The sequence below is a fragment of the Sabethes cyaneus genome, chromosome 3 (genome assembly GCF_943734655.1).
Source record: "Sabethes cyaneus chromosome 3, idSabCyanKW18_F2, whole genome shotgun sequence".
NCBI classification, from domain to species: domain Eukaryota; kingdom Metazoa; phylum Arthropoda; class Insecta; order Diptera; family Culicidae; genus Sabethes; species Sabethes cyaneus.
The window spans coordinates 41,259,921-41,278,677 of record NC_071355.1 but is presented as its reverse complement, the minus strand read 5'-3'; the positions used below and the strand labels follow the sequence as shown (position 1 = coordinate 41,278,677).

Here is an 18,757-nt window from a genome sequence, read left to right as displayed (position 1 = left end):
GAAGCGTGTAAATATTTTTTTCAACAAAATATTTTCTCATGCGTTACTTCAATCTACAGTATGGATGGCGACAATTCATTGTGATTGTATCGGAAGAGGGAGGGCATAAAACGTGGAGATCGATATGTTTCCGTCAGCCAGGACATGTTAATTAGTAAAATCGCTTCGGTGCTTGGTTTCCGGGCCGAAGGTTAATTGGACTGATGTGTCACTCATTCCTACTCTTATCGATGTTTGGATTTGTGAAAATAATTCAATGTGAAATTTTGTGATAATTGAGAGGGGCAACGAAAAGTTGAACGTGAAGCTCCGTAAGATAAAAATGGGTCGTTGACCTTTTAGTTCTTACAAAAAATTACCTTATAGCGAGATAAAAATTATCCAAAAATCAGATCCGTCAAAAAATTGAACCATTTCTGAGTATTTTTCTAAAAATTATTTCCAAAAAATAATTTCTTAAAATTATCATGATTTAACGATATAACGATTACACTCCATAGTACATGAAATTAAATTTTGTTTTGATTTGTTGAAAAGATTCGTAGCTTGTGAAGTTACTTTTAAATTTCTTACCTTAAGTGCACTTCTGTTATAAAAATTAGCCATTCACTGTTCTCCAGTATTAACTAGTAATCAAGTCAGCAGGACAAATTGGTTTTTTTTATAGAATGGATACTTGATGCTATATTGAAATTCAAGATGGTGGATGACAACATCAACATTTTGTTATAAATGTGTCCCTTGCCTATTGTAGGGATTTTACGTGAATCATCAAATCATTTTCCATCTAGAAGATTGAAATTGCATCAGCCATTGATTTTCGACCTCTGACACACATCCCTGTTCTAAAGAATATATATTGCAGCATGTATAATCATCGATCGATATATATATATATATATATATATATATATATATACTAGCTGACCCGACAAACTTCGTATTGCCACAAATTAACCTGTGTTTTACATAAATCATGAATCTCGGATGATCTTTGTCACTATCTCGAGTTTTGCAAGCCCCCCAGTGGGCGGCGCTTCCGACGGCGGGTCACCGGCAACACTCGCGACCGGCTCGTCCTGAATGATCTAGTGTTACTATAGATAGTTTTTGTGGTCTTGTTATTGATTAATGTTTTATGGAAGAGTCTCGAATTTCTCGAGTTGGATTAGTTTTTGAGTTTCGCAAAAATTTCTGTTTTATTTGTATGAGAGTCCATATCCCCCTACCACAGGGGTGAGAGGTCTCTAACTATCATAAAATAAAATCAAGACTCAAAAATCTCCTACATGCTAAATTTGGTTCCATTTGCTTGATTAGTACTCAAATTATAAGGAAATTTGTATTTCATTTGTATGGGAGCCCACCCTCTTAAAAGGGAAAGGGGTCGTAATACACCACAGAAAAAAAATTCTGCCATCTAAAACTCTCACATGCCAAATTTGGTTCCATTTGCTTGATTAGTTCTAAAGTTATGAGCAAATTTGTATTTCGTTTGAATGGGAGACCCCCCCCCCTCCTAAAAAGGTAAGAAGTCCTAATTCATAATGGGAAAAATGGTTGCCTCCAAGAACACCCACATGCCAAATATGGTTCCATTTGCTTGATTAGTTCTCGAATTATGAGGAAATTTGTATTTCATTTGTGTAGAAGCCCCCCCTCTTGAAGTGTGGAAGGATCCTAATTCACCGTAGAAAATATTTTTGCCTCCAAAAACCTCCACATGCCGAATTTGGTTCTAGTTGCTTGATTAGTTCTCGAGTTATGGGGAAATTTGTATTTCATTTGTATTGGAGCCCCCCCTCCTAATGTGGGAAGAGGTCCTAATTCAACACAGAAAAAATTCTTGCCTCCAAAAACACCTACACGCCAAATTTGGTTCAATTTGCTGGATTAGTTCTCGAGTTATGAGGAAATTTGTATTTCGTTTGTATAGGACCCCCCCTCCTAAAGTGGGGAGGGGTCCCAATTCATCATTGAAAAAAAAATTGTCTCCAAAAACACACATATGCCAAATTTGGTTCAATTCGCTTGATTAGTTCTCGAGTTATGAGGAAATTTGTATTTCATTTGTACAGGAGCCCCTCCTCTTAAAGTGGGGAGGGGTCCTAATTCACCATAGAAAATTTTCTTGCTCTCGAAAACCTTCACATGCCAAATTTGGTTGCATTTGCTTAATTAGTTCTCGAGTTATGAGGAAATTTGTATGGAAGCCCCCCCTCTTAAAGGGGAGAGGAGTTATAATTCCTCTTATAAAGAGGGGAGGGGTCTCAATTCACCATAGAATAAATTCTTGTCACCAAAAAAAACACCCACATGCCAAATGTTGTTCTATTTGCTTGATTAGTTCTCGAGTTAGGAGGAAATTTGTATTTCATTTGTATAGGAGCCCCCCCTCCTAAAGTGGGGAGAGGTTCTTATTCATCATAGAAAAAATTCTTGCCTCCAAAAACACCTACATGCCAAATTTGGTTCCATTTGCTGGATTAGCTCTCGAGTTATAAGGAAATTTGTATTTCGTTTGTATAGGAGCCCCCCCCCACTTAAAGTGAGGAGGGGTCCTAATTCAACATAGAAAATTTTCTTGCCCTCGAAAACCTTCACATGCCAAATTTGGTTCCATTTGCTTGATTAGTTCTCGAGTTATGAGGAAATTTGTATGGAAACCCCCCCCTTTAAGGGGAGAGGAGTTATAATTCCCCTTATAAAGAGGGGAGGGGTCTCAAATTACCCTAGAATAAATTATTGTCACCGAAAACACCCACATGCCAAATTTGGTTCTATTTGCTTGATTAGTTCTCGAGTTATGCAGAAATTTGTGTTTCATTTGTATGGGAGCCCCCCCCCCCCTCTTAGTGGGGGGAGGGGTCTCTAACCATCACTAAAACCTTTCCTGGCCCCAAAAACCTCCACATGCAAATTTTCACGCCGATTGGTTCAGTAGTTTTTGATTCTATAAGGAACACAGGACAGACAGACAGACAGACAGAAATCCTTCTTTATAGGTATAGATATATATATATCCACCTTTTTCTTCCAAGTTTTCTTGTCAGATCATCCTGATTGATTTGATTTACAGCGAGTGTAAAAAAATATCTGAAAGAATGTATAATAAATTTTTACTAGTTTCCGTTGTTCCGAGCAGCATATGCGCATATAATTTTATTGGAAGTTCATCTGTGAAATCTACGGGCTGGTAACAAATTGCTCATTTTGTGAGCATTTACACATTTTGAACACATTGTTCATCCATTTCTTCCGCTGAAGAAACCTTAGTTGACTTTGAATGGGCGGTAAGGACAGCACGTACCCAAAATTTGTGCAGATTGAGGGTCGTGAATATTTTCGGCCGAATATGACATTTGGTTATTCGCATATCGGCCATTTGTGATTCGGTCATTAGATCTGTTATGCCGTTTATTTCGGCACCAGTTGAGCCCGAATCTTACGATCCGGAAAATATCAATGTTCAGAATTCAGACAACTGCGGATACATTCCATTGGCCAGTGTTTGCGAAGATGTTTAATCTTTGTATTAGTTCTTTGAGTTCTTATATTGCGTAATATATGAATGACTATTTATATAAGAGGCTTATGTCTGTACCGAAAACCAGGTCTCTGACAGGACGTCATAAAAGGTTTATCGGTAATTAAAAACAGGCCCCTGACAGGACACCATGTTTTAAGCGCTCTCTGTAAACACACACGAAACTATAGCAGAGAAAGGGACCGTGCACTCTGCTGATAGAGATTGTTAATTTGTAGTTGGGTTCCCCGGTTTTAAAAAACCCTTGAGCAGCACAGTAGGAAAACCACCAACAGCAACAACAAAGCGCGTGTGCGCAATGTGTTTCCAGTGAGACTTATGGTAAAACGGCACGGAATCCAACATGGCCGAAACGATAGCACCTATATGCTCACATAGACGTCATTTTTCCGGCCATGTTGGGCTTCAGTACCGTATCACCTTATAGGTGCGTAGTAATTATTTCCGCATCATAGGATTTGGGCTCAGCTAGGTATGAATAATCTCCCATGACGAATTTCAGAATGGCCCCAAAAAGGGCTGGCCTTTTATAGAGCTTATCTACAAAATTGTTAAATTAACTGTTGCTGTATTTTGTGAATTTACGGCACAATTCTGGTTTTCACTGAGTGTTACAAATAGTATCATAGCATAGATCAACTGAATTTGCGCAAAGAACCACCAGAATGATGCTTGGGAGTATAGCATCATCATTCTCAGTGTGCATTTTCTGGTGATCCAATACTTTGTGATGATCAATAACAAAGTCGGCCACTTCCAATGCGGGTCAATTTGGGAAGGGGAGGAATGTTAGTCCAACACTTGCTGCTGCTAGAGACCGAGGAATCCTCTCTGTTGATCGAGTCATTTGAAGATGTGTTTATGGTTGCATGGTCATTGCGAAAAAGGTAGTGGAAATCCGAAATATCGATACGAGAAAAAGTCATGAGCAGTCCTATTTCGACCTATTTGATCTGTTTGAAATCGCGTGCGAGCAATTATTAGATGCCGATAGACTTTTGTTGCTATGCGTGAAAGCCGTCCTGAGACAAACGCGTCTATTTGGCCATTGACTCGAAAACGAGATACCTTTTGGCTTCCTTCGTTCATAAAATATCTTTAGATACTCTGACTACTTTATCAGGGAGCTGTACAAAAGCTATCAAGCTATTGATATACTATAATCATATAATGGAAAATAACGCGCGCGGTACTCCTAAGTATATAATTTTACTACTCGAATGTACCAGATTGTTTATAACGCTTCAATATAAGTCCGGGTTTGTAAACGCGTCATTGTTAAGGGTGCCCCAGTGAATTCGATATAACCTTCAAAAACAACCGCTGTCGGAAAAATGCAACGAGCGAGGCACGAAAGCAAACGATGCTAAATTGTCATACTAAACGACACTCAGTATGTAAGCACCAGCTATATGAGACTAACCTGGATGTTTGAAAATTTTCTTGAAAAGCCAGTTATTACGAAAATTAAGATCAAAAATACACCTTTATAAATTTAAAAAATAAACAACCAGAATTTGGAAATTGATAACGAAAAATACTATGCAAATTCGAGATTTTCGGTGGTTCAGAAACCATTTATCAAACTTGAATTTATTACATCAGAAAATAAAAATCAGGCACATTAAAACGTGCCAACGTTAATATGCAGAGATAAAGCGTCCTGCACACTTACTTTTGAGCAAATATTAATTAATGTATCCATGCTTCACGTATACATGCTACATGTGTTGTATGTAGTTCCATCCTCAATAGATTTCAGAGTTATTTCTATGTGCATTTGGAAACAATTTAACAAAATCAAGAACACCAACCTGCTACCTTAAAGAAATCAAATATTGTTTTCATTACCGATTGTTCCCCTACATTGCAGGGTGGTAAGATCCCTCATTTTGTATCCATATCGATCGATCTCATTTTGTATCCATATTAGAATTATATTATAATCGAACATTACAGCTGTAGCGCACTTTTACAACACAGATATCAAATGCGCCTAGATTTAATCAGCTCGCTGTAAAAAATTTGCGATCGGTTGGGACGGGGAACTTTTGTCATTTTTTCTGTCACACTTCCCTAACACAGACATCAAATTAATTTAGGTTTAATCGCGGTCGTAAGAAATTTTGTTGGAACAAAGAGACTTGCTTAAAATAATGAGAATTCATCTTCCAGATGCGCTCGAAGCCTATCATTTTTTCCTGACGCTGGCAATTTTTTTTTGTAATGATCCGCTATATCAGCTGCGTTTGTGAAAGACGTAGTCCTACGTCAAAAATTGTCGCTTACCGAAAATCTAACGAATGCTTTTCGTCAATGCACATCCCTTTGTATCTCACTGAAAACATCTGAAGACGCCGGAATGCAATGGCTTCTTCAATCCAACAGGTTCACAGCACAGCGCCGCTCAACGACGCTAAAATCACCATTGCACGGAGAAAATTACCAATATACACGCGCATGTCAAGCATCGCCATGGATACCACCACACTACAACCACTATACCAGCACTTTTGGCACCGTAAGTTCGCCACAAGCAAAAAACGAAAAACGATTCTTTTTTTTATGATCGCCCGTTAAATTTTTCTGGGGGAAAAAGCCATGCACTCCAAACAATTTTTGCTCGTTTTTCTCTGCTTTCCACTGGGTATATTCGTTCTTCAAGATATTTTTAACTAAAGCTTTTTCTGCAACATATCTTCCCAAAATACCCAAAAGCGTGTATTACATACAATAGCACGGTATCATTCTTTATGTTGAAGTTCCTCGGAATGACCTTTCTGATGTTTCACTCTACTTACCGAAATATTAACTTCAATGCTGCACTAATTATAATTAGTGATAACCTGATAATTATCACTTTTTCCACGATAGATGTTACTTTCACCACGCGAACCACAAAGCTTTTTTTGCCGTCGCCACAAAATGTACCGTTAAACTGTAAGATCAGACGCGAACCAATCAACAAGCTTCGAGTTTATCAATGTACTGTTTGAATTTCTAGCCTTGCACTTTAAATACGCGTTATTTTTAAGGAAAATACCCGTTTTTGTCAAAACCTGGCAACACTGTTAAGAAAAACTTTGTTATATACTGTAAAAATGCTTTCCCGATATGCCAAAGTATTTTTACATTGCGTAGAGAACCACTGCTTCAAGAAAAAGTTATTTTGCTTTCAGTTTTACATTAAAAATGGGGGATTGCTTGCTTTAAAACGCTTTATCTCGGGATCGGTAAAAATACCTTGGGGCGACGAGTGATTCTTATGTAAAAAATATCTGCGAAACACGATAATAGTTGAAACTTTTGAGGTCAAATTGTATTCATTAAAAGAAAAATGTTAATTTAGTTTAAAAATATTTGGCATCAAAATTCTTGGGTAATTTCCTTTGAAAATGTGAAAATAGTGTCTCTCTAAACCTAATATTTCCGGACATACAAGCAAAAGAAAAAGAGGTTTTGAAAAAAACGGGTATTTTCCTTAAACAAGGGAATGACCGATCGACACCAAATTTTGGATTTTTACTTTCTGACCGAAAACGAACAATCTGGCAAAATTTGGTTCAAATCCGTGAAGGTCGATTACAAGTTTGAACTTATGACGCAGGACTACGTCTTTGATTTCTATATTGGGGTGCACTTCAGAAAAACGAAAACGGAATATGTAACGAAAAGTGGTTATGATTGGCTCGCTTATAATTCAGTGATCCCTTAATAGGTTCTAAAGATATTGGTATCCAACTTTTAACCAACTTTTAACTAATTGAAGAATGTTGAGCATTGTGTAACTAAAATTCCATGCTCTGTTATTGGTCGGAATAAGCAATGCTGATTTGCCGTAACGATAATGAAGTTTCCATACCACAAGCAGTACGGTTGTACACAATCGTACTTAAATTTGCATTCATTCCAATTTTAACACTTGCATTCAATGGTTTTTCATGGTCCCAACAGCTGGACAATTGGTTACAACGTTTAGATTTATACTAATTTCAATTTGATACCTGTGCTTGGGAAGTACGCCAGAAAGAGTATAAAGTTCTTTCGTCCTAACAAAATTTCTCAGGACCGCTATAAACTTAGTCCAATTTGATGTCCTGAAAGTGAACAGTTATAAAAAAGTGAGCAACCAACCCTATCTTTCGGCCGATTATATTCACATACTGAAAGAATTTATTCAAAACTAATGTCTTCTATGAAAAAGGGGTTGACGGAATATTCAGGCATGTGACGTGAGGTATCAATTTTTGAAATGATGAAGAATAAGCGACTGTCTGATCCGAAAATAGGTTTTGGGCGTTTAATATGATGCTTTAATTGATGGTATTTTAACTGTCATAATTTTAACGCATTGGTCGTATATTAATTGAAAGACAATTATATTTCAAATCAACCTGTCACAATAAATGGTACTATATATCAACTATTTGCGAGGAAATTGACGAAAGTGAACCAGTGGTAAATGATAATCCAGACTATTTATTTATTTTTTTCGTTTAACCATAAGTTGTGTGTCCAATGAAATGACAAATATTTTATGTTTTGAGCAAGATCTATAATGCAGTTAACATTCGTTTCAAGCTAGTTATCAAAAGTTGACTAGTGCTACAAGTTACACAAAAATTTTCAAACTGCGATATCGCCGCCAATCACCAGAAAAAGTGTGATTGCCTATGTGTGATTGGCCTATGAAACATCTAGTGGAACTACAAACTCTAAGAAACGGAAACGCTATGTCCGAAAGCACTTATTATTTAACTTTCATGCACCTCAGATTTCTCTTCACAGGATGTTAGTATTGGTCCAAACGATTAATTTGAAAAAGTTCCTAAAATATTCTATCTTGGGTTTTTAGAAAAATTCAATTTTTAAGTTTATACAGGGGTCATTCCCTTTCAAGTGATCTTACCTGTTGTAATCTCCGATAATCCGGTTATAATCTCAGATTATAGCTTGGTTCGACTCATGCGTTAAGCGTAGCAACCAAAATCGCCCCCCCCCCCCCTTCCCTTTCGCTCTTCCCCTCCTTCACCAAAAATTTTCATTTCTTTCCCCTACCGTCCCTTCATCAATTGTAGAATCATCGTTTCAAAAAAAAATATTAAAACAAACTTGTATTTTTTCAGTTCAAATAAAAATACCAATATTTTGAAATTCGTTACCCTGCATATATTATTGGAAGATATCAGAACTGATAACGTTAGCGATTTAACATTTTATTGAACCACGTCTTCCGCCCAACCATTGATTCACACATCCTACAGCGCACTAAAACATCATCTTGACACGTTCAGTAACGTATCCATTCGGGTGGAATCGTTAAACAAGCGATCCACTGGAACAATCCTCGGGTACGACTTGCACAGCTTTTATATGTGCTCGCAACAATATTTATTAGGATAAACAGAATTTATGGCAATAATTCCATGCATTGAACGTCTCAGCGGATTCGATGGGTTCACTGGATTATGTTTTCTTCTCCAAGCGCTCTCAACGCTTACACGTGTAAGGAAGCACCACCATTCACACCCATAGAAAACAGACAGAAAATGGTACAAAGCACCGCGCGACACCCCCATCGCAGCAGTGCCAAGCTACCGAGGAACCGACACGATCCAATGTGAAATCAATTACGCGGAAATTTCGCCATTCAAGCGACCAGAAAGAAAGTTGTATCCAATAAAAATAAAAACTGCTCATTGCTAATCGAAGCGCTTGTTGTGTAGCGTGGAACAGTAACGTACGGGCAGCAACAGCAGCAGCGCACCCGACAACAGCACAAGTTTCCGCTTCCGTCTGCGGAAATTGAAAACTTTAACTCTTGTTAAGCAGTTTTTCAATCCACTTTCGAGTCAAAAAGGTGCACAACACAGACCGAGTCAGAGTCGAATCACGACGAGCTAGCGAAAAGAGATGAAGGAAGAGAAAAGCTATCCCGGAATCAAACTGAAGGTGAAAAGAACAGCTTTGCATTTGCGTCCGCGACGACGCCGTGCCCGCCACCTGGTTCCCTCCGGAAGATGATGGTGCAGTTGAGTTGCGTTTGGGTGTCTGTAGTCTGTAGTGCCGCCGCCGCTGCCGCCGCGCCGTTCGAGTTTGAGAGCCCAGAAAAAAAATTATATCGTCATCAAAACCGAGTCATTCAGAAAAGTCAGCCGGGGTGAACCAAATGGCAAAAGTCATTTTCCACCCGGGGATAAAGTTTCCATTCGTTCGATTCCCGGAAGCCATGTCAACTTTTGTCGAATGCCATAGAGCTTCTGATGGGAATTGTTGGTTTTTTTTTTGTTGGTTGGTTGTTGAAAGGTGGGATGCCCGCCTGTTTTCGAAAATCGTCGTTTTCAATACGTCGCAAATTGATTTGGCTTAGCATTTGGCGACTTTCCTAGTATTTCGGGGGAGATTGGATTTGGTGGTACGAGGATGATAGGAGGATAAACTTCCTAAAAAATATGATTCCATCTAAAAGTTACCTGATTGGTTTAACCTTGAGGCGGCTGGAGCTAGACTAGAGAAGGCAAAGTTCAATCGACACGCAACAGAGAGCAACCGCAGTCGTTGCGCTGCGATGAAGCGAATCTGATGCTGACAGTTATTATGTTCGCTTAACGACAAGATAGCAACAACCGTACCAAAATAGTAAGTATAAAACACTGACAAACAGCAGCCTTGTTGTAGGACAGAACAGGAAAAGGAAAATAAGACGCCCGACGCACTCGACTATTGGCCAGAGTACGAGGAGGGCTATAAATGACGACGACACAAATGATGCTGTTGGTGTACCGTACATACATATTTATAGCAGAAGCCCAACATGGCAACCGGTGAGTGACGGGTTGGGGTGAAGGCCTGTAACGTGCCATTATGACCATTAGTACGTACCATGGACGATAGGTACAGAAGGACCACGGCACCGAGACACGCAGCAGAGCAGAGCAGAGCTCCGCTCACTGAAACGCGCTCGTAATGAAATTATCTCAAGGAAAATGGACATTTAGAAGGCGTTGTTCGCCATTACGGAAAATGTTGAACCGTCGATTCGTCGTTTCCTTTCATCGTACTCGCAGAATCAGCACATTTACTGGCCGTACTGGGGGAAGTGGCGGGAGCGGTAGGAGATATAAGTGTTCACCAAATGAACTATGAATAAGTTTCGAATTGAACGTCCATTTGCACTCTTACAAGTTCCCAGTCGTGTTTTATTGAAAGTGTGTTTTTGGTTCTTTTTCCACTGATCGTTTTGTGGATTGATTGTTAAAAGCTTGTTACTAATGATGACAGAAAAAAATTAGTTTAACGACTGGCCTTGACTTTTGAACAATGACGCGTGACCGAACGTTAGTTTTTGTGCGATAACTCAGAAACGAAGAATACCCGTATCGTTAAACTGTTTTCACTAAAACACCTGGAACCTGGTGCAGGCAGAAGCACAGGCATGACATTATGGCTCCCTTGGCGAGACCCGATTTGGCACTGCTTCGTTTCTTCCTGCTAAGTTCATTATTTTTGATAAGATTTTAAACCAACCAGATTCTGAACCTGCACTAAATTCTGGACAACATTTTTTTTTTATCAGATTTTGTTCCAAATTTTGAAACAAAATTTTGGAACAGATTTGTACTAGATTCTCTACAACATTTTGGACCACATTTTTAATCAGACCTTGGACCAGATTTTGAACCTGGAGCAGATTTTGAGCCACAGTTTTTTGATCGGTTTTTTAACCACCAACCAGATTTTGGATCAGGTTTTGAACCAGTTTCCGTTCCTGGACTAGCTTGCTAACCGTATATTTTAATAACTTTTGTTTTAGATTTTGTAACAGATTTGGGCTCTAGAACAAATTTTGAACCACAGTTTTGGCCAGGTTTTGAATCAGACTTTGGATAAGATTTTGGACCCAGATTCACCGGACCGGGTATGGCCCATATTCTGGACTATCAGACTTGGCCCAGATTTTAAATAAGATTTTGGACCACATTTTGACGTAGAACGTCACAACATTTTGACGCAGCGAATGGCTCGACTTCCGAGTTGATCACTGTAACTTTCTACGTCGATGTAGAACCGGAGCCAGATGTAAGAGTGCAGAACAATTGTAGAGCTAGTGCAACGATTCTGTTGACTCTATCAGCTTCTCCCAATCGAGATTCGAACATACGACGTTTGGCTTGTTGGACCAGTGTCGTACCTCGAGGCCAACTAAGAGGCTCAGGCTTTTTACGTGCTACATAACGGTGCAAACAAGCGTCATATGCAGTCATGAACTGGCTAATGTAAATCCATTTTCCTGCCTTGCCTGCAATGAGATAGCAGATAAGAACGAATATGTTCAAATGGCAAAAATAGAATAAAATGGTCTCTTCACGACAAACTTGTTTTTTGATAATTGTCAGTGCGGGCACACGTACGCTGAACTTAGTATTATTTGAATTTTGGTGAAGCCAGATCAAGAAATGGTTCTTATTAATGCCAATATTCTTTGGAGGATTTAATTGTTTTTCTAGAATTTTGTGAGGGAGATTTCTGTTCTAAAATACTGGTAAAAATATTCATTTTTGACATCACAAAATACGCAAAATATAAAATACATACCTTAAATACAATTACAATACAATTATTTAGCACCATTATATTCTTAACACTATTAACGCTACAGATAGGTCAATGTGGTAAAAAGTTTTCTTTAATATCCAGGTAACCAATAAGCATTAGTATATGCAGTAAATCAATTGTTTATGAGCATCCCTGGCGTTTTATACTGCAGGCTGCTGTTTATCAGCCTTTTGACTGCAGAAGTGTTGTAAATTGGCATCCACAATTCTATTTAAATTCTTCTTGTCGGTAACTAGCTGCAAATAAGCATTGTCAGCACTATAGCCCTCTTAGAAGAGGGCTAGCATTTAAGTAGCATTTAAGACAACTTAAATGCTTATTGGCTTGCATTTAAATTGCATTGGAAATGCTTACTGGTTACCTGGATATTCAAGGTTTCTTGGCAAAAACCCGCCTATCGTAGTTGTGTCTGACTACGCAGCTACGCAGTTGTGTCTGGAAAACTTTCTGTTTTTTGGTCACATTTTGGACCTCATTTTTGTTCAGATTCTGAACAAGTTCTTGGAGCTGCATCAGATTTTGAATGAAGTATTAAACCAGTTTCTAGACCTGGACTGTATTCACGACCTGAACTAGATTTCGGACTACGTTTTTAGCTAATTTTGTTCCTTAATTTGTAACAAATTTCGGAACAAATTTGAACTAGACTCTGGATCAGATTTAGGATTATATTTTTAATTAGATTTTCGCCATATTTTAAACCAGATTCTGGACCTGAACCAGATGTTGGACCATCTTCAGATTCCGGACCACATTTATATCACATTTGGACCAGATTTCGAATAATATTTTTGACCACACTTTCGAACAGATTTTGGTTCAGATGTGGGATGCTGGATCAGCACATTTTTTATCAGATTTTGAATCGAATTTTGGACCACATTCTCAAACTGGACCAGGTTATAAACCAGATCCTGGACCACATTTTTGCGTTTTTGGCATTACCTTAATGAGGTTCAGATCAGTTTTAGCGCCCCCTAGATCTAGCGCCCTTGGCTTAGGGCCAGTCAGGCCAACTGCAAACTACGGCACTGAGTACAGATTATTATCTTTTCAATGATTGTTAGTAAATTCAGTTGTATCATGACTAGCTAATGAGTTAGTAGCACTATACTATCTGTTGCGCACCCAATGCGTTGAATGGATTTTTTTTTTGGAAAATAACAACTATCTTTTGTAAAACAATTTTATCACACAAAACGAGTATGGTAGATTGACCTGTCACAAGAGCAGTCAGAAGAGCATAAGGTCAGGCTAATTCGCGCAACTGGTCTGGTCAGACTGGTTAGGGGTCAACCAAACACTGCAATTGGTGTTTTCACCGTATTAATTTTATAATTTAAGACGGACAAGAAAATTCCTTCAAAACTACAATCATTATATGTTGGCCCTAAAAAGGGCCGATTGTTTGATTATCATGACTCTGGTTTAGAACATTTACTTGTGAAGTAAATGTACTTTATGACACCCTTCGAAGCTGCATGCTTAGTCAGCTCACCAGACAACAACAGACGCACGGAGGCTTAAACCTCGCGAAAGGTATTTGTCGAACGTTTTCTTGTAATAAACCAACCGGGAAGCCTTAGCAGTTTTGCGCGTCTTTTTCTCGTTCCTCTAGTAATGTACTTTGATTAACCTCCTGGCGTTTTTTTCACTGACGCCGTCGACGGTACCTTCGTATCTGCTTGCTTCGCAGAAACTGATAAACCATCTCGAGCAACAGGTAGTAGGCCGTATTTTATACGAACAAAGTAGTTATACCTTCGAAGTCCGTCCCATTTTTCAAGTTCTGTTATTCCATAACTTACGTAACCGAACCTTCTCATCGATTGTTGTGCTTGTATATAACAAGCGGCAAATCGCGAATCAGCATCAGTTTGACACTGTTGTTGTTGCCGGAGATTGATCCAGAGTGGGGAGGGGTCTGGAACCACCATAGAAAAAATTCCACTTCCAAAAACCCCCACGTGCCAAATTTGGTTGCATTAATTTGAATTTTATTTGTATGAGAGCCTCCCTTCCAGAGGAGGAGGAGGATTTCGAAACATCATAAGAACCTTCCAGGAGCCCATAAGACTCTGCAAAAAAATTGTATAAGGTACAGGCAGAAATTCATTTTTATAGGTATAGAAGGTTGCTTAATTAATAATTAACAGGGATTGAAATAAACTCGGTTGTTTTATCTCACTCTCTTGTTGGCTGGTTGTTTGGTAAATTCAATAGGAACCTGTGCATTTTCGTCTCTGAAAGACGGCTGATACAGCTTTATCCTCTTACACAAAGAGAGGATAAACTCGTGTTACGAAAATTTAAAAATAAACAAATCATGATCGTGTATTCCTTGGGATAAATGAAAGTCTAGGTAGCCCATGTTCACGAACGACAATAAATGGGTATAAAACATTCTCGTTTCACTTTGGTTCAGTTTTTATTCGTAGTAGGCAAAAATCATAGATTGTCGCGCGTTTGAGATGGTAAATTGAATGCCTGATAATTAATTTTAAATATTTGCAACAGGCGGGCTTCGTGGAGGCTCGTGCTACTACAGAATTTTTACAATCCGACTGATCTTACAGAAATTTCCAAAGTATAATATGCCCACTCGTCACATCTTTACTAACTTCAAAGCAGTATACGATTTAGTCGTTCGAGCCAGCTATGGCAGCAACTGGCCCTGCAATTGTCCTGTATTCTAACAGCTGGCTGCGAAGTCTGTCGTATAAAAACTGAAGGTCGACTTTCAATAACGGAATGTATCGCCTAGACCTTGGCAGTGATGTCAAAAACTCGAAATCTCAAAACTCATCAAAAATCAAAATCAACTGTGAATCATGTCAACTTGATCCTATGCAGAAAAAACTCACACTCTAGTAGAAAATGTCGATTCCCGCGAAGGAAAAATGTAAATTCTGCCAATTTGTTTGCCATCTTCATTCATGAATGTGTGCTAGCTTTTTTCGCAGCTGATGTTTTCTCTGGCGGTTGATTCACTTTCGCTCTGTGGTTCGTTGTATGAAATACCAGCTGTGGAAGAAGTAAGCAAAATGCTCACAGCTGAATTTGGTTCACATCGCATAGCAACAGAGACATCGCATATAATAGCGAGAGAAATTCATATGTGAGTTCGGCGCTTCTGATCAAAGTTGAAATTTCTTGTGCTTGAAATCTCATTGAGTTTTTTGCTGCTATGAATTTTTTAACACTGGACCTTGGCTAGATCAACCTCGTGTTTTTGTCTTGACCTTAAACTGCGGTCAGGCATATAAATTAATATTTTTTTGAAACGGTAGTTATTTTACATTTGCGAAGGAACGTAGAAGAAAGTAATGAAATTTAAAGTGAAGGAGAAAGAGCGGAAAGGTGAGAGTGAGGAAGGGGATTATTAGTTGCTATGCTTAACAAGTAGTCGTTGTGACTCCTACCTTTTGTCCAATGCTGGAAGGTGCATGGGTCGAACCAAGCTATAATCTGGGAATCCGGTTATAATCCCATCGGTTATAAACCGAACAGTCTGACCTTCGTAAAACACTACGATCAAGAAGTATGCGCCGCCGTACGAAGCTGACTCTTATATGTACAATACCCTTGTTATAACAGTAGTTCTTTATGAACTTGCCGTGTTCGAGCGGAATGCGCTACAGACGATATTTAGTGCAGTACAAATTGAAAGCGAAGAGTGGCGAAGACAACTGGTGACGAATGGTCCAAGATCGTGTTGGATGGAGGCACTGCTTGAAATAGCCACCCAGGCTTTATGCTGATGACGATGACGACAGACATGGAAGTTTATCTGTGGCTTTTTAAAAGATGATAAGAAAAATTTCCAATCGACTGATACAAATATCTTTGAAATCTCTTAAGAACTGAGTTGGAAGCTGATAAAGTGATGCTACTTCGATACATGTTACATACAATGCAAATTAGCAAGGTTTTTTCAACCAATCAGAATGCGAAAATTGCTGTGTTTCATTCTTTTGAATTTTTCAATAGCGCAAACTTGGAAGTCAATAGTTTTTCTATTTATGTCAATGCGAAGAAGTTTTGCTGAACGATTAGTGTAAAAATATTGAGAATCGATCAAAAAATCGCTGAGTTATTAGCGTTCAGAATGTTTCATTTTTTCGTAATACTCGTATATTTTGATTTTTTGGAAAGTCGCTTCCTTCCAGTAAGACGTAGTCCTACGTCAAAATATTTCCAAGAATGGAAATGTTTGAATGTTCGGTGTGGGCTTAATTTATGATCTCAAAAGAACAGAACAAAAAAACGAATTAACACGTCATATCACACCTTCCCCCTTTGAAAGAATGGTGTAACGATATGGAGACATTTAATAAATGTTTGTCAACAAGTTGTTTCGTACAAGATAAAAGAAAATTATACCTAGTAGCCACTTGTATTGTTCTTTTATTATTATGCTTGAAATCAGTCTAAAATGCTCAACTTCGCTAGGGAAGGCCAAAGGAGGAGATGGCAGCCATTGTTTCTTTGTTGCTTTAAAAAAACTCTTTTTGTTATTGACCAACCACATGTTTTTGAGTTGACTAAAATGGAGGCAAAACTTTGAATAATTTTTTGTAACGATAGTCTTTCCAAGAGACGAAGGAAATTGTAGAATGTAATGTAGTAAAGTGAAAAACAGGTTTTTGATTCTTAGAACAGCAAATTTTGGTGTCTGACGTGCTTCCAAGCATTCGGGAATTGATACAAAATATTTTATAATTAGCCGGTCATGTTACATGATTGTTGTGATTCGCCGATATTGCGTATCCCTTAAACCACAGAGGACTGGACCAGTCATCTAGACCAGTTTCCAGAGGACTGGAAAGTTCAGTTATAATATGTGATTGCCTCCCATTATAGCTTGATTCAATCTGCTGATCTTCCAGTTTGATAAAATAGAACGAACCACGAAGTTATAGGTGTTGATTCAATGATCCTTCCTTCATCTACTTTTCTGATCTTTCCCCATCACGTCTTGTCTCGCCCTAAAACAACTATAACACCATAACTTTCTTCTATCATTTCCTTCATTTCTTGAAAAGACTATCGTTATAAAAAATTATCACCAAATGTTTCACAGTCTAAAATTATATCAACACCTTTCGGTACTTGAAGTACTCATGATTCGTGCAACTTGTGTGGTTATACAATTACTTTTTCTGAACGTGCGCGTTGTTCACGGAAGCTATTGAGCTTTTCCAAAAAAAAGTTTAGATTTAAGTCCTGAAAAACAAATCATGTTTACTACAGTTTAATAACCGGTTGATTTAGAGCAATAAAAGTTAAAGCAACAAATAGGGAACAACAGTTTTGAAACGAATTTATCCCCCTCGGATAATTTTCGAAAACAACCGCCTCTATATTTGAACATGATTATTTACTTCAAAGTGCCAAATACCGACGAAAGGTACCGACTAGAAAATAAACTAGATCGAAACCATCTTCTAAACAATTCCTTCTGCGTTGAACTGTGGGGAAAGCTTTGGTGAAACAGGGGAACGGGCTGTTATCAATTCAATTAGCAAGTTCCGGTACGAGTGTCTCCTCGAATCGACCGCCCACTGGCTGTATCCGCCTGGATCTGTGCTGTGTGTGTGTGCGCCATGCCAGCCCGTACCAACTCACTTCGGTTTAATTGTTTAACTATTGCCGATGCTTGGTGCTGCTGCTGCTGTTGCTCTGGTGTGTCCCAGCCAGCTAGCCCAGCTGGAGCTTTCTGTTTGAGTTTTTCAGCCATTCAGCCTGCGGGCGGCACTTTGTCATGATGCTTCGCCATTTCGTCGTTTCGCTCGGAAAGGATGGAAAGGATGAGCTCTGAGCTATCGCCGGATGTTTCGTGGAGAAAGTTATCGCTATCGATTGAAAAATCAAACAAAACAATCGCGCAAACTTTGTCATTCACTGTGTTCGGCGTACCGTTTCCGAGTGCCATTCAAGTATGTTCTCAATTTTCCGTTTGTCGATTCGTTGATGCGTATTTGTTTCGTTGGTAAACACTACAAACAGTTGTCGTTTTATGTTGTTTTTGTTAGGTTAATTAATTATAATTCAATTTACAACTTCTAACGGATGTTTTTCGTTTACAAACAATTATGGTGACGGAGGTTGAGGTAACATCATATGCGTGTTGGTGTGTGATAGCAAAACAGGCTAAAAGAGTTGTGGATATTCGTTTGCGGATTGAATGTTGTTTACCCAACAGTTGATTTTAATTCGAACTTTTTCTTTTTTTAATCGTCAAACTATCTAGCTACCGTAAGAAATGGCACCGACGGAACCATCATCCAACCGGGAGTGGTAGAGCCCGATTCCGGATTAGTGGCCGGCATCGTCATCGTTGTCGCCGCAGTTTGCGTCAGCATACTGTTCTTGGTAAGTTGTGATCATTGTTACCGCGAACTTCAACTTTATATCTTTCGCAAATTCCACAGTTCTGCTACCTTCTCTATCGGCATTACGTGCACCGGAACTCAACCTCGATGAACTTTGACAATCCGGTCTATCGGAAGACTACCGAAGACCAGTTCACACTGGAGAAGAACCCACCGAACCGCATGTACCCCAGCACGGTGGGTGAAGAGGTAAGAGCTT

At 38.8% G+C, this 18,757-nt stretch overlaps 1 protein-coding gene across 4 annotated transcripts in view; it reads left to right on the top strand.

Annotated features, from left to right (window-relative positions):
• LOC128743669 (very low-density lipoprotein receptor-like) overlaps window positions 1–18,757 on the top strand; it is a 726,292-nt gene that overhangs the window by 683,977 nt on the left and 23,558 nt on the right. For all 4 annotated transcript variants that reach the window (XM_053840289.1, XM_053840287.1, XM_053840288.1 and 1 more), the window contains 2 exons: window positions 18,417–18,538; window positions 18,598–18,747. In XM_053840289.1, the coding sequence (XP_053696264.1) occupies window positions 18,417–18,538; window positions 18,598–18,747 (272 nt within the window). The remainder of the gene's footprint in view (window positions 1–18,416; window positions 18,539–18,597; window positions 18,748–18,757) is intronic.